The 16,622-nt window shown below is 41.6% G+C and overlaps 1 protein-coding gene across 1 annotated transcript in view; it reads right to left on the reverse strand.

Moving 5' to 3' along the window:
- PPIL4 (peptidylprolyl isomerase like 4) overlaps positions 1-11,299 on the reverse strand; it is a 47,527-nt gene extending 36,228 nt beyond the window's left edge. The window contains exons 1-7 of the mRNA XM_025422527.3: positions 11,141-11,299; positions 4,469-4,536; positions 4,318-4,382; positions 3,934-4,051; positions 2,624-2,766; positions 1,630-1,726; positions 771-887 (exon numbers count right to left, since the gene is read on the reverse strand). Coding sequence (XP_025278312.1) covers positions 771-887; positions 1,630-1,726; positions 2,624-2,766; positions 3,934-4,051; positions 4,318-4,382; positions 4,469-4,536; positions 11,141-11,210 — 678 coding nt within the window. The 5' untranslated portion in view covers positions 11,211-11,299. The remainder of the gene's footprint in view (positions 1-770; positions 888-1,629; positions 1,727-2,623; positions 2,767-3,933; positions 4,052-4,317; positions 4,383-4,468; positions 4,537-11,140) is intronic.
- Positions 11,300-16,622: the final 5,323 nt, after the last annotated feature.

The raw sequence follows: 16,622 nt of genomic DNA on the forward strand, positions 1-16,622 counted from the left end.
ATACTGTTAGTGATACAAAGGAGTATATTTTAGAGTGTTCAATTTCAACCCAGGTTCCTTGTATCCTGTAATAACCTCAGTGCTTGAGTTATAAAATGAATTATTCTTTAATATACATAAAATTTGGTCAAATAAACACTCTTCAAAAATGAAATGAGGACAGCCCGGGTGGCTCAGCAGTTTAGCACTGCCTTTAGCCCAGGGCCTGATCCTGGAGACCCAGGATCGGGTTCCATTGTCAGGCTTCCTCCATGGAGCCTGCTTCTCCCTCTACGTGTGTCTCTGCCAATCTCTCTCTCTCTTTCTCTCTCTCTGTCTTTCATTAATGAATATAAACAATTAAAATTCAATGAGTATTTGTAAATTGTATATCCACTGTTCATTTTTAAAAAGGCACTTGGCACTATATTGATTATGGAACCAAATTTGTTTACCTTCATGTATTATGTCATATAAAATTTAATCTAGAAAAAAACTCTTTGCTAAATTTTTAATATTTTGACTAACAAAGAGCCTAAATAGGGGTGTCTGGGTGGCTCAGTCGGATGAGGATCCAACTCTTAATTTTGGCTCAGGTCATGATCACAGGGTTGTGAGATTACATAGGGCTGTGCTGAGTGTGTAACCTACTTGAAACTCTCTCTCCCTCTCCTTCCCTAGCCCTGCCCTCTCCCTTACTTAAAGAAAAAAAAAATCCAAAAATAAACTCACAATGAGTTCTAGATTAAATAAATTGCAGAACATTATCTTAACAAAGATAATCATCTTACCATTTCTAATAGAATGGCTTGAGTTTTGGCCTCTTTTTCTGCCTTTATTTCTTCTACTTCTTCAGCTGATCTTCCTTTAAAATCATCAATTTCTTCATCTGCTCCTATTCGACCACTCTGTAAGGCAGAAGTTACTTAAACATATAGTAAAAGAACTGAAAAATCTGAGAAACATGGGAGACATGATGATTTATCCTTAGCTCCATCAAATGTGTTAGAATAGAAACTGAAGCCTCTGAAAATTGATATAAATTAATTTAATAATATGAGCTAGACAAAGCTTCTAATTTATTGTTAAAACAAAATATACATTATAAAGAAGCTATCTGGTATCCAACTTACTGCTGAATGCAGAAAAGAAATGATCTTAACAATTAAGCACCAAATCCCAACTATAAAGACCAATTTAGCTTTGAGAAAGCTTCATAAACAGAAACTTATACCTTAAAAAATCTGAGGGAAAAGTCTGCATTATTCTACAAAAATTTCTGGGTGCTAGCATGGTTCCAAAGTGTTCCCAGTTGAAAAGCTCCCTTACAAGATGTTAGTTTAACTGAGCTTTAAAGCTATACTCCTAGAATTAGGAGACAAGAAAAACATTTTCACAAGGTATTTATATAAGCTTCCAGAGCTAAGGCTCCTCTAGTGGAACAGAAGTTGAAGAACGGAAATTAGGGAAATGAAAAGACAGCTAGAAAAATGAGTTATCTTTATGGAAGAGAAATGAGTTATCTACTTGTCCGAGAAGAATTGATCAAGAAAGATAGTCATTCTGAAGAAATAAGTTTTAATAGACTAAAAAGCAAAATCTATGCAAAGCATTAATATGCATGTACAATCACAAGAGGACTCTACTTACATCTAGCTGTTCCCTCGTAGGTTCTGGTGATCGATCAGGAATTAATAAATCAGGAGGGTCATCAAACGGATCATCTAAAATCACTGTATGATTTATCCTTACAAAATAAATTCAAGTCAAAGGTTATACTTACATTATTTCAGAATCTGTGTTTTACTTTTTATAAAGATAACAAATGTCTCAATTATCTCTAATGCCCAAAAATCATAGGTACTTAAATTTTAATACACCAGTATATATTACTAGTGTTCTTTCACAGTTAATATTACTGTTTTTCATTGTTTGATATCAGATTCATTACTCTGGGGGCACCTGCATGGCTCAATGGTTGACCATCTGCCTTGGGCTCAAATTATGATCCCAGGGATCCTGGGATCAAGTCCCATATCAGGCTCCCCTTGAGGAACCTGTTTCTCCCTCTGTGTATGTCTCTGCCTCTGTGTGTGTCTCTCATGAATAAATAAATAAAATCTTTAAAAAAAAATTTACTACTCTGTATTACTTTATTTTATTTTTTTAAAGATTTTTAAAAATTTATTTATTCATAGAGACACAGAGAGAGAGAGAGGCAGAGACACAGGCAGAGGGAGAAGCAGGCTCCATGCAGAGAGCCTGACATGGGACTTGATCCAGGGTCTCCAGGATCATACCCAGGCTGCAGGCGGCGCTAAACCACTGCACCACCGGGGCTGCCCTCTGTATTACTTTAATAAATCTAATATTAGTTTGTCTAAATCTTAGTACTTTTACCAAATTTCTCAATAATATACATTTTTAAAAACTAAATTAAAGATTAATAATTCTTTCCAACATAAGCAATTATAAATAATTAGCACAAGTATAAAAATATAAAAAAGTCTTTTTTACTTTATGGATTCATATAGTTTTGTATTAATTCACATTTTGGAATTATCCAAAAACCAGTCCTATGCTTGCCATCTCCACAAATACCACAGGATTAAAACATTCTAGTATACTGAGATAGCAACCACACCTGATATCTTGATATGGTACAAAGTCCTTGTCAACAAAAGTCTCATTAATTTTCTTAATTATGTCCATGCCTTCTGTCACCTCACCAAACACTGTATGAACACCATCAAGGTAATCTAGATTATCTCCTGTAGTAATAAGAAACTGTATAGAAAGACACAGAAAAATATAAACATGTATCTGTAATTCAAACTGGAATCAGTTACAGACTGACAAAAAACACACAAAACCAATACTCTACATTTAACTGCATGATTTCTTACCCACTTGTTACTAGTACGAATTAAAAAGTACAAGCTTATACATAAAATATCATTATATACACAAGGGCTTCCCTGGTTGTTTAAATACTTGGACAAACCAAAGTTCAGTTTCTTCATATACGAATTGTGTGGGGAAAAAAAGCATCTGCCCCAAACTAGGTTGTTGTAAAGATTAAACAAGACAATCAATGAAAGGTTCTCAACATGATATGTTTTGAAGTAATAAATACCAGAAGGAAATAGACCATAACGTGAACAGCAATGATCCATGGATAGTATGATTGTGGATAATGTTATTTTTCTTTCATGCACTTTTCTGTATTTTCTGAATTCCTCACAATGGACATGTCTCAAATTTAAAAAAACAAAGCAGGGCAGCCCCGGTGGCACAGCGGTTTGGCGCCTCCTGCAGCCTGGGGTGTGATCCTGGAGATCCGGGATCGAGTCCCACGTTGGGCTTCCTGCATGGAGCCTGCTTCTCCCTCTGCCTGTGTCTCTGCCTTTCTCTCTCTCTCTCTCTGAATAAATAAATAAATCTTAAAAAAATATTACTAAAAAAAATTTAAAAAAATAAAAAAACAAAGCAGGGGTGCCTGGGTGGCTCAGGTGGTTAAGCATCTGACATTTGATTTTGGCTCAGGTCAAAATCTCACACTTGTGAGACTGAGCCCCACGTCAGGCTCTGCACTGGGGGTATAAAGTCTGCTTAAGATTCTCTCTCTCCCTCTGTCCGCCCCCCCCAATAAAAATAAATAAATAATTTTATTTTTAAAAACAAAGTAGTTTCTTATAAAGATTTATTTTTAAGAAATCTCTATACCAAACACAAGGCTCAAACTCACAACCCTACTGAGCTGAATGCTCTACTGATTAAGTCAGCCAGGTACCTCCCAAAATAATTTTTTTTATATAGAACACAGTATAATATTTTTATTCTAACAGATATCGTTGAAATTCTCCTCTTATTGGATAGCTTAAAATGATAACTTGTGGCTCTTTCCAGTCCTTCATTTTAAAATAAAACTCAACTTTTTACTCATTTTCTAACCTGAGATCCATGTTGATCACTTCCATTGTTCACCATGGACACAGTGCCTTTCTTCTTGTGCTTAATTCTTGGCACTTTTTCAGCCTCAAAAAAGCTTGCTTGATCACCATACAGTTGACTAAAAGTACACATAATAAAATTATAAAACTGAAGTACTTTCAACATGAAATACAGAAGTACTAGTAACAAATAGGATTACCATTTCTTTATAGAAATGCCACTATGATTCAAAATATTTGTTTTTTTAAAATTTGCTATAGACATTTAGGGAACTTGGAAAAAATCTGTATTTGAACTGTATTTCAAAATGCAGATTAAGATATGTTAGATAACACTGTTAAGAGGCAATTCTATTTTTTCTCATTTAGAAATAAAAGAACTCACCCAAAAACAGACTCTCCTCCACGCCCAGTCCCTGTGGGATCACCAGTTTGTATGATAAAATCCCTCTATAATAAATAGGATACTTTGTTAATTCACACAGTTGCTAAATGGTTCCCATAATAAAGGACATGACTAATAACCACTAACTCACCTGTACATTGTGAATAAGACAATAATTATAATATTTTATCTTGCACAACTTTAGGAAATTCAAGCAGGCTGAAAGAAAAATAAATACTAAATTTATCAGTAGTTCAGAAATACATTTTTAAGCAAGTAAAGGCTCTGTTGGCATAATTTAATTTCAAATTACCATACAAACACTCCCCAATGGTCAAACATCCAAAGTCACAAAGAAGGCAGTATGCCTAGAAAAAGGCAATTATTTTAAATTATCTTTTTATTTTCTTTTTCTTAGGACTTTCAGGGCATCTGAGCTAATGCAGGAAACAGGCTTATTTGGAGTAGGCAAACATTTATTAATGGATTAGTTTTGCAAGGGAAAAAGAAAACCAAAGAGAATAAATACTATGATGGAAAAGAATCTATCAGAGTAACTGCAAATGGGTACAATTACATATATTAGAGAAAATTAAATATCTGAGACCAATTTTTTAAATGATGACTAAATAGCTCTTCAAAAACTCCATATGGTAGGATGCCCGGGTGGCTCAGCAGTTGAGTGTTTGCCTTCAGCTCGGGGCATGATCCTGGAGTCCCAGGCTCGAGTCCCACATCAGGCTCCCTGCATAGAGCCTGCTTCTGTCTTTGCCCCTTTCTCCTCTCTCTCTCTCTCTCTCTCTGTGTGTGTCTCTCATGAATAAATAAATAAAATCTTAAAAAAAAAAAAGTCCTGGGGATCCCTGGGTGGCTCAGTGGTTTATTTAGTGCCTGCCTTTGGCCCAGGGCATGATCCTGGAGTCCTGGGATCGAGTCCCAATCAGGCTCCCTGCATGGAGCCTGCTTCTCCCTCTGCCTGTGTCTCTGCTCCTCTCTCTCTCTGTCTCTCATGAATAAATGAATAAAATCTTTTTAAAAATGTTTTAAGTCCATATACTTATCATGTACCAGCTTTCTCATATAAATGAACTCATTTATTCAATAAACATTTATGGAGTATCTTCTAGGTGCATGGCATTGCAACCACAAATGCCATAAAACCATAGTCCCTCCCTTCAAGTTCATAGTCTAGTTAGACATCAAGCTAGAAAACACAAAGAAAGACATAGGAGGCTCTCCAGGGTCCTTATACCTGAATAAAAATAGTTACTATATAGATGTATCAATACTGGATACATCTGTTAATACCATCATGCCATTTATATAGTAAAATGGTAAAAACTGGTTTTAGGGGCCCCTGGGTGGTTCAGTTGGTTAAGTGTCTGCCTTCAGCTCAGGTCATGATCTCAGGGTCCTGGGATCAAGCCCCGTATCAGGCTCCCTGCTCAGTGGGAAGTCTGCTTCTCCCTCAGCCCTTCCCCCCTGCTCGTCCTCTCTCACTCTTATGCTGTCTCTCTCTCTCAAATAAATAAATAAAATATTTTCTTTTTTAAGTGGTTTTAAAAAAAACCACTAGAGTTCAAAAGAGGACTGCTTCTGGCCAGGGAAAATAGAACACCTCACAGAGGCCAATGGTTGACATTAAAAGAACTAGACAGGCAAAGAGTTGAAAGTGAGCATTTCAAGCTGGGAAGACAGTATGAATAAGTCTGGAAGTGCAAATATAAATCTTTTTTGAAGGGTCCAAAAGCCCAGTCTAAGTTCTGTAACACTCTAGTAATAAGAGTAATAGTGGGTAAACAGACCAGAGGGGTAAGATGGGGCCAAGATATTGAAAGGTCTTGAATATCAGGATTTTGATAGTTTTTCTAGAAAAATATATTTCCGGGATTACTGTTAAGTACAAAAGAGCAGTCCTTTAACTAGAAAACAAAAATAATGGATCTAGGCAGTGATCATCAATGGCTGCCAAAATCTGGTTTTTTTTTTTTAGGATTTTATTATTTACTCATGAGACACACACACACACACAGAGGCAGAGTCACAGGCAGAGGGAGAAGCAGGCTCCATGCAAGGAGCCCGACACGGAACCCGATCCCAGGACCACAGGATCATGACCCAGGCCAAAGGCAGACGCTCAACCAATGAGCCACCTGGGCGCCCTGGCTGCCAAAATCTTTAGGTGAAAGCTAATGGGGACGCTGCAACATACATCAGATAGACAAGCCTGAACCCACGGACCAATTTTAACTTCGCAGAAAGAGCCAACCAGACATCAAGTGTTTCCTGAACGTGATGCCGCTGAAGTGCAGGCTACCTTATATGAAAATATTCTTGGGATGCCTGGATGGCTCAGTGGTTGAGCGCCTGACTTCCACCCAGGACGTGATCATGGTGTCCCGGGATCGAGTGCCACATCGGGCTCCCTGCATGAAGCCTGCTTCTCTCTACCTGTGCTTCTGCCTTTGTGTCTCTCATGAATAAATAAATAATCTTTAAAAAGAAAAGAAATGAAAATATTCTTGCCAAAAACATTAAACCTATAGCTGATCAAGCCTCTAATTCTAAGTGGCAATTTATGAGAAACAGAAGAGAGAAAAATATATTTAAAGATACATGGATAAAGTCAGTCAAATCCAAAACAAGGGAAATTCTATAAAACAAATGACTCAGATTCCTTCTCAAAAAGTTGTTAAGGTAGGGACGCCTGGGTGGCTCAGCAACTGACCAAGGACCAAGCAATTGACCATTGGTCCAAGGTTTGAATAGGCTCAGGGTATGATCCCGGGGTTCTGGGATCGAGACCCACATCGGTCTGCTTCTCCCTCTACCTGTCTCTGCTTCTTTCTCGGTCTCTCATGAATTTAAAAAAAAAAAAAAAAAAAAAGGTTGTTAAGGTAGGAGTGCCTGGGTGGCTCAGTTAAGCCTCTGACTTGATTTCTGCTCAGGTCATGATCACGGGGTGCTGGGATGGAGCCCCAAGACGCCTCCATGCAGAGTCACTTGTCCCTCTCTCTCTGCTCCTCCCCTGCTCATACTCTCCCCCCTCTCACTCTCAAACAAGTAAAATCTTAAAAAAAAAAAAAAAAAAAAAAAAAAAAGGTTGTTAAGGGAAAAAAGTGGGGGAACTATACATTAAAAGATAGCAACCAATAGGGGATCCCTGGGTGGCACAGCGGTTTGGCGCCAGCCTTCGGCCCAGGGCGCGATCCTGGAGACCCGGGATCGAGTCCCACGTCGGGCTCCGGGTGCATGGAGCCTGCTCCTCCCTCTGCCTGTGTCTCTGCCTCTCTCTCTCTCTCTGTGACTATCACAAATAAATTAAAAAAAAAAAAAAAAAAGATAGCAACCAATATAACATATGGACTTTGGCAGTTTCTTACAAAACTGAATACATTCTTACCATAAATCTAGCAATCACACCTCTTGGTATTTACTCAAAGGAGATGAAAATGTATGTTCACTCGAAAACCTGCACACACGTTTATAGCAGGTTAATTCACAATTGCCAAAATATGGAAACAACCAAGATGTCCTTTCAGTAGGTGAATAAATAAATAACATATGGTACATCCAGACAATGGAGTATTATTATTTGCTACAAAGAAGAAATGAGCTATCAATCCATGAAGACATGGAGGAATCTTAAATACATTTAACACATTGAGAGAACCAAGCCGTAAGGATCATATGCTGTATGATTCCATCCATACAACATTCTGGAAAAAACAAATCTATGGACACAGTAAAAGACCACTGGTTGCCAGGAGTTGGGGAGAGGGGTGCAAATAAATAGGCAGAGCACAGAGGATTTTTAGGGCATGATTTTTCTGTAGGATACTGTAATGCTGGATATGTGTATTATACATTTGTCCAAACCCACAGAATGTGTAACACCAAGAGCATGCCTGGATGTAAACAATGGATTATGATGTGTCAATGTAGGTTCATCAAATGTACCACTGTAATAACAAGTGTACAATGCTACATAGTGCAAGCGTACAAATATACAACAAATATACACTCTGGTGGGAGATACTGAAAATGGGGGAGGCTGTGCATACAGCAATCTCTCTATTCCTTCCCCTCAGTTTTGCTATATATTTTAATTGCTCTAAAAAAGTAAAGTCTTTAAAAATAGGCAAGGGGGGTGGTGAACATAGCATAATGTATAGAGAAGTTGAATCACTATGTTGAACCTGAAACTAATGTACATGTGAAAACTAACTCAAATAAAAAAATTTTTTTAAAAAAGGGAAGAAAGAAAACCTATAGATTAAAAGATGTTTAAGAGATATATTGGCCGATATAATAAATAAACCTTGTTTGGATCCTTAAATTATCAAATATATATTTTTAAGATTTTATTTATTTATTCATGAGACACATAGAAAGAGAGGCAGAGAGACATAGGCAGAGGGAACCCAATGGGAGACTCGATCCCAGAACTCGAGGATCACACCCTGGGCCAAAGGCAGACACTCAACCACTGAGCAACCCAGGCATCCCAAATTATCAAATATGTTTTAGACACTGATAAGACAAAACAAAAATATGAATGGTACAAAAAAAGTTAATTTTTTCAGATGTGATTAATGATTGGGGGTTATTTTTTAATCACATTTTAGAAATATAAATGGAGGGCAGCCCGGGTGGCTCAGTGGTTTAGCGCCGCCTGCAGCCCAGGGCCTGATCCTGGAGACCCGGGATTGAGTCCCATGTCGGGCTCCCTTCAGGGAGCCTGCTTCTCCCTCTGCCTGTTTCTCTGCCTCTCTCTTTCTCTATGTCTCTCATGAATAAATAAATAAAATCTTTAAAAAAAAAGAAATATAAATGGAAGTAACTGCAAATTAAATAAATCCCATGTAACGGATACAAAAAATCCAGTATAAATTAAACAATATTGGTTATGTGTTGACAACTGTTCATTAATTGGTCACTTGCAAATGAGGGCTCATTTTTGTGACTCTATTTCTATATGTAAGTTTTCTATAACAAAAAGTAAAAAAAGGAAAGAAATGGAAGGGAAAGAAGGAAGGAAAGGAGGAAAGGGAAAGAAGGGAGGAAAAAAGGAAGAAAAATAAGTTTGGATATATGTTTACTAAAAATCGATAAGGGGACGCCTGGGTGGCTCAGCGGTTTGGCACCGCCTTCAGCCCAGGGTGTGATCCTGGAGACCCAGGATTGAGTCCCAAGAGTCCCACGTCAGGCTCCCTGCATGGAGCCTGCTTCTCCCTCTGCCTGTGTCTCTGCCTCTCTCTCTGTCTCTCATGAATAAATAAATACACACACACACACACAAGTCACCGTAATGGGCCTTTAGTGTGTGCAAAGTGGCAAGCATTGCACTAGGTGCTTAGGATAGAAAGATAAGGAAGCCGCAGTTGCAGCTCTCTTCCTAGTTTGCATCCTTGAGAGGAGACAAGATTTGCAAACAATTCCAGGATAACAGGTAAATGACACAACAAAATATGTTACATGCTGTTTTAAAAAGATCTCGGAGCAGAAGAAACAGATCTAATTCAGCTTAGGGACAAAGGAGAGCTTCACAGAAGAAATCATTCTTGGTCCAAGGTTTGAATAATAAACAGGATGTTTGCCAAAAGCACAACAGTAGAGATAATGTGGGAGTAGAAGCAACAGCCTAAGAAAGACATGGATGCATGACTGAGCCTGTAATGTAGCGAAGTGGGCGTGGGGGGTACAACAGAGGGTGGGATAGAGTGTAACATGCAGGAAGGACTTACAGTTTGTACTGTACCTTGTTTCCTCCTCTTTGATAAACTGCATTCCAAGGGCACAAGATCCTGATTGTAACTAATCTCTTTGGCCTCTAGTTTCTCCCTGCCTTGCTACATTCTCCGCGCTGTTGCCTGTTATCTTCCTAAAACAAGTTTGCTACGCCTCAATCCTGCTTTTCAAACCTTCAAAGACCCTACTCCTCAGTAGGGCACACAGGACTATTCACATCTGGCCAAACAGATATGACCTATGCCATCAGACTCCTAGTCTGCCAGTCCCCGTCACATATCATTCCTTCAGGCCATACCAAACCATTTGCTGTTTCCAGAAAAATTCCAAGCAAAACTTAAAAACAAAAAAACAAAAAAGAACACCCTCACTCCCGCTCATCTCTGAAAGAGCTAGTTCAAGTGTTCTACTTTCTCTGCTTTCTTCGCTTCTCCCCGCCCCCAGCCGGGAAGAAGTACTCCCTGCTCTGGTTTCCATGGCAACTTACACATTCTTCGACTACAACACTTACAATGGGTTGTAAGACAACACTTAAAGGGACTCCCTCGTCTGTGTCTCCCAGGGGAAAATCAGACCCTCAAGGGCACGACGCCTGTCCCAGGGCTTGCCACCGCGCGGCACCGCAGCGACCCGTGAGTGTTCGCCAGGGCGCCGAGCCTATCTCCGCACAGCCCTTCCTCCACCCAGGCGGGATGCTCACGCTCACTGCTCCAAACACATCCTTTCGGCTTCCGTCGGGACTCAGCGATTACACACCAAGGAATACACGTTGTGCTCCTCTCCCGAGTAAAGCGCAGTAAAGTCACAAAAGCTATGGGCATGATACGTGCAGCCTGCAACACACACACACACGATGCCACAAGCGCCCGCCACCTGAATGGCCAGCCTCGGACACCGGACGGAGGCTGCTCCTCACAAAACTTTTCGAACCACGGCCCGCTAAGAAAACAGCCCAGGCGTGGGCACCAGGAGCCCAGAAGCTCGAACCCACTCAGGGGGACCCGGCAGCGAAGGGACAATTGGGGAAAGGAGATAGTGGCCCCGGCGAGGTCGAGCCGGGCCAGGGGCTCACCGCGCGGCCGCTCCTCGGTGTACAGATCGATGACGACGTCGCCCAAAGTGGTTTCCAGCAGAACCGCCATGGCGCCCGCTCCTCCTCCGCAACAAGCCGCGGGGTGTGACAGGCGCAGCCCGTCGTGGTCTACGCCACGCGTCACTCTCGGCGCGACGCCTCTGTACGTCATCGCTCCGGCGACGCCCCCCTCCCCTCGGCGCGGCCCGCCTGGTCAGTGCCCGGCCCGCCCACACAGCGGCGATGCCTCGGGGGCTTCCCGCCGCCGTTTTGGAAATCCTGTTTCTTCCAGGGCGCCCGGCGCTGAAGCCTGTCCCTCATAAGAGGACTTTGGTAAAGGTTTTTGTGCCTCCTTTGTGTCCATCGCAACAACGGGGCGGGCCTTCGAGGGGACCCTTTCTTCTCTGTTCCTCCGGACGCATCGAGAGTGACTACCGCGCCAGCTTCTCCCACAATCTTTCTTGTTGGGGGGTTTCCTTTTTTTTTTTTTTTAAAGATTTTTATTTATTTATGTGAGACACAGAAAGAGGCAGAGACACAGGCAGAGGGAGAAGCAGGCTCCATGCCGGGAGCCCGGCGTGAGACTCGATCCCGGGTCTCCAGGATCACGCCCTGGGCTGAAGGCGGCGCTAAACCGCTGCGCCACCCGGGCTGCCCTCCTGGGGGGTTCCTAATCAGTGTCTCCTCGTTGTCCTGAATCCTCCAATGTACAGCTTGTTACCCCGAAAGGTGGTTACCGAGGAGTTCTTCCTTGGCTCATCGTGCCTAGGACGGAAGCTGTGTTAACCGTGACTGGTCCTTAGGGCGACAAGCTGAGAAACAGTCGCCTCGGCCCCAGACCAGATCACTACTGGTTTTATCAATAATATTTTACTTTGGAGACTTAGAAAATGACTTTTGGCCTCTGTTGAGGGTTTCCATGCCAAGTTTATGCCCCAAAGCCTCCTGACCAAACAGATCGGCCACTTTTATACCATTTTATACATACTCAGAGCTTCTGGTTGAACATTTAAGTCAAAGCCAACGTTTTCCTAACGGCCCTCAAGGCCTTCCGTGATACTCTGCTGCCGTGCCTGTCTCCTCTCTTATTCTGAAGCCACACTAGACTTTTGCAAGACTCTCTGGACACTGTTGGCCTTACTGCCTCTGGGTCTTTAGGCTTGCTGCCCACGCTGGTTAGAACCCGCCTCCACTTGCATGGTTCTCCTTCACCTCCTTCAGGCCTCCTGCTCACTTGTCACCTCTGAGTGAAGCCTGCCATAATTAAGCCCACAGACATACACTTGTTTTTCTCCATAAGGCTTTTTCCCTATGGCGCTTTTTCACTGTCTAACATGCTATTTATGAATTTGTTTACGATAAATATGAATTTATGTTTATATTGTTACTAAAACATTAGCTCTAGGGGCGCCTGGGTGGCTGAGCGGTTAAGCGTTTGCCTTCAGCCCGGGGTGTGATCCTGGAGACCTGGAATCAAGTCCCACGTCGGGCTCCCTGCATGGAGCCTGCTTCTCCCTCTGCCTGTGTCTCTGCCCCTCTCTCTGTCTCTCGTGAATAAATAAAATCTTAAAACAAAATAAAATGTAAGCTCTGGAAGGCTATAGCCTATTCTGCCTGTTTTGTTTACTGCTGTATCCCCAGTGCCATGACCGTGTGCCACACAATGGATAATAAATAATAGTTGAGTGAATGAATATTGACAAAGAAATGCAAATGAAAATAACAATGAAACTGTTGATGGGAATGTAAAATGGTACAGCTATTTTTTTTTAAGATTTTATTTTTTATTTATTCATGATAGACACACGAGAGAGAGGCAGAGACACAGGCAGAGGGAGAAGCAGGCCCCATGTGGGGCTTGATCCCAGGACTCCAGGATCACACCCTGGGCCAAAGGCAGGCACTAAACTGCTGAGCCACCCAGGGATCCCCGGTACAAGTATTTTGGACACTGTATAAAACTCATGTAATCTTTTTCCCAATTTAGTGCTTGCTTCTGCAGCACGTATACTAATCTTTTCCCAGTATAATTTTAATAGTAAGACTAGAGATTAAAGGGTAATATTTGGTAAACTTCTGTGTATGTATGCTTAAAAGAAATAGATCAAGAAAAAAAAGGATTTGGAAAAATTAAATGATTTTTAAAGAAAATTTGGATTATTCAAAGAATTAGAAATTTGCATAATAAATTTGAGGCATGGGGACGCCTGGGTGGCTCAGCAGTTGAGTGCATCTGCTTTCTGCTCAGGGGGTGATCCTGGAGTCCCCGGATCAAGTCCAATATCGGGCTCCCTGCATGGAGCCTGCTTCTCCCTCTGCCTGTGTCTCTGCCTTTCCCTCTGTGTCTCTCATGAGTAAATAAATAAAATCTTTTAAAAAAATACCTTATTTATTGTTCAGTGTGTAATTTGCTATATCTTTAAGTTATGCTCTACTATCTATACATATATACTTATATATACATATACACATTGATATATCACTAAATATCAAATATTCTTCTACCTTCGTAGGGAAAATATTATTTCATGATGTTATATAATTTATGCTTGTCAGCATCTTATACACTTAGAACTCTAATGGTATAAATACTTAAAGTGGTTTATATAGTAGATACATAGGTGAAAAGAAATGAGATATCCATGGGCACCTGGGTAGCTCAGTTGATTAAGCATCTGCCTTCCGCTCAGGTCATGATCTCAGGGTCCTGAGATGGAGTCCCCCCATCCAGCTCCTTGCTCAGCCTCAAATCTGCTCCCCCCTTTCCCTCGGCCCCTCCCTCTCAGCCTCTCCCTACTGCTTGTGCTCTCTCTCAAATAAATAAATAAAATCTTATTTAAAAAATGAGATATCCTTCAGAATTCTACCAAATGTAACTACTAAAGTAGATTTAGTCTAGAGAAAAGGTTAGTAGATCTGTATTCCCTTCTAAATATCAACATCATCAACCATCATAACTAATTTCTCTGTTGACATCACTTTATATAGCTAATCTGAACAACCACATTCAAATGTCTTCAGCCTTACTAAAATCGCCAAAAGTAAAATCCTGATATTAAATGGCTAAATGCATGAACAAAAAAACATATTTATGATCATATGTGGTGCAGAAGTATTCCTGTGTTTGGCAAGTCTAGCACGATTTTCTTTATTCACCTTCTGTTCCTTGTCCAGCTTATCCCCACACCCTGAGGAATCTTAGTTGGGTGAACTGAGATTCATCCCAGTCACGTTGTCATAACATTTACAGTAATATATCTGGGACAGTGGTAGTCCAGGGGTTTGAGAACATTTTTGGCTGGCTGGAAAGCAGGACGTTTTGCCTCGTTGGAGGCAATCTTTACCTGTTTCTTCATTTGCCTGTCCTTGTCAAGAACTTTAACTGCCTTTTCTTTGTTGTGATTATTTTATCATTAAACGTTTTAGTAGATATTAGTATGGTGTTTAAAAATGTAGGTTTGGGCAGCCCCAGTGGTGCAGCGGTTTAGCGCCGCCTGCAGCCCAGGGTGTGATCCTGGAGACCCTGGATGGAGCCTGCTTCTCCCTCTGCCTTTGTCTCTGCCTCTCTCTCTCTCTCTCTCTCTCTCTCTCTCTCTCTCGTGTCTCTATGAATAAATAAATAAAATCTTTAAAAAAAAATGTAGGTTTTATTATTATTCACGAATGATGAAGCCAACAGATCAGAACATGATTGCCATTGAAAAGATAGTTACAATTCTCAAAGGGGTAAGGGGTGGGGGGACAGGGAGGAGGCACACCATGCCATGCAAGGCCAAAGAGAAAAATACCAGGGTTGGTCAGGAGGGGTGGAAGGAGCCCAGAGGAAACTGTAGACAGGAGTCCTTATTGTGGTTCCCTGGAGAAGGTGAGACAAAGGAGGATAAACAGGCTTAGAATCTGCTAATTTGAATAATTTCAGCAGTCTCTGGAGTATAAAAGCTATCTCTAGGGATGCCTGGGTGACTCAGCAGTTGAGTGTCTGTCTTTGACTTGGGGCCTGATCCTGGGGTCCGGGATTAAGTCCCATGTCAGGCTCTAGAGGAGAGCCCGCTTCTCCCTCTGCCTGTGTCTCTGCCTCTTTCTCTCTCCATCTCTCATGAATAAATAAAATCTTTAAAAAAATAAAGTAAAATCTATCTCTAGTTGTTTGGTACCTGGCCCTGGGATGATTAGGACAGAGGAATATTGCCTCCTGGACCTTAAAAGCCTGATAGAGGAGGGGATTTAGAATATGGGCTCTGGATCGGTTGTTGCCTATAAAAGGTATATTAATAGAAAATACATATTGGTCTTTGCCCCCAGTTCCTGGCATGGAGCTTCTGAAACCTTGTAATTTCCTGAGTGATAAGAATACTAGGAGCATCCCTTGTTCTAAGATTGGTGTCCCTCTCTCTCTGTTTTCGAAGTAAGCTCCAGGCCCAGTGTAGGGCTTGAACTCATACCCCACCAAGATTGAGAGTCACATGCTCTACCAACTGAACCAGTCAGGTTGCCCCTAATACTGGTCTTTGACTCTATTCCTGACACAGAGCTCCGAAACCCTTGCAATTTCCTGGGTGATAAGAGTGTCTTTTGTTCTAGTGAGGTAACTCTGCGTGGGCTTCTGGCGGGCTCCTGGATGAGGGCTGGTCACCAGAAAGACCAAGATGTGAGTGGAAGCTTAGAATTTTCAGCCCTGCCCCTCATTCTCTTGAGGTGAGACAAGGGCTGAAAATGGAGTTAATGATTGATGATGCCTCCATTAAAATCTCTTAAGTACAGGGTTCAGAGAGCTTCAAGTTTGGTGAACAGGGGGAGAAGCAAGGAGTATGGCCTGCCTGGAGAGGGCACGAAAGCTCCACCCCTTCCCTTACTCTACAGACCTTACTCTGCGCATCTCTGCACCAGGCTGTTCATCTGTACTCTTTTAATTAACTGGTAAACACAAGTGTTTCCCTGAGTTCTGTGAGTCGCTCTAGCAAATTAATCCATGGGGGTGGGCGTGGGGGGTGGGGGCCATGGCATTGGAACCTCTGCTCTGTAGCTGATTGGTCAGAAGCGCAGGTAATAACCTGGGCTTGTAGTTAGCATCTGAAGTGTGTGTGGGTGAGAGGAGGCTGTGGCTGTCTTGGTGGACAGAGCCATTTTCCTGTGGAATCTGATGTAATCTCTAAGTAGATACTATCAGAACTGAATTAAATTGTAGGACATTTAGCCGGTGTGGTAGAGAATTGCCTATTGGTGTGTGCCAAAACCTCCAATAAACTCCAACTCTAGCAGGCTTCTTCTTTTGTTTTTTGGGTTTTTTTGTTTTGTTTTGTTTTGTTTTGTTTTTAAGATTTTGACAGGGAAAGAGAGAGGACAAGCAGGGGGACTGGGAGAGGGAGGAGCAGGCTCCCCGCTGAGCAGGGAGCCAGAATTGAGACTGGATATCAAGACCCTGGGATCATGACCCCAGCGGAAGGCAGACACCCAACTTACTGAGCCACCCAGGCACTCTTTT

Source organism: Canis lupus, chromosome 1 (genome assembly GCF_003254725.2).
Source record: "Canis lupus dingo isolate Sandy chromosome 1, ASM325472v2, whole genome shotgun sequence".
NCBI lineage: Eukaryota > Metazoa > Chordata > Mammalia > Carnivora > Canidae > Canis > Canis lupus.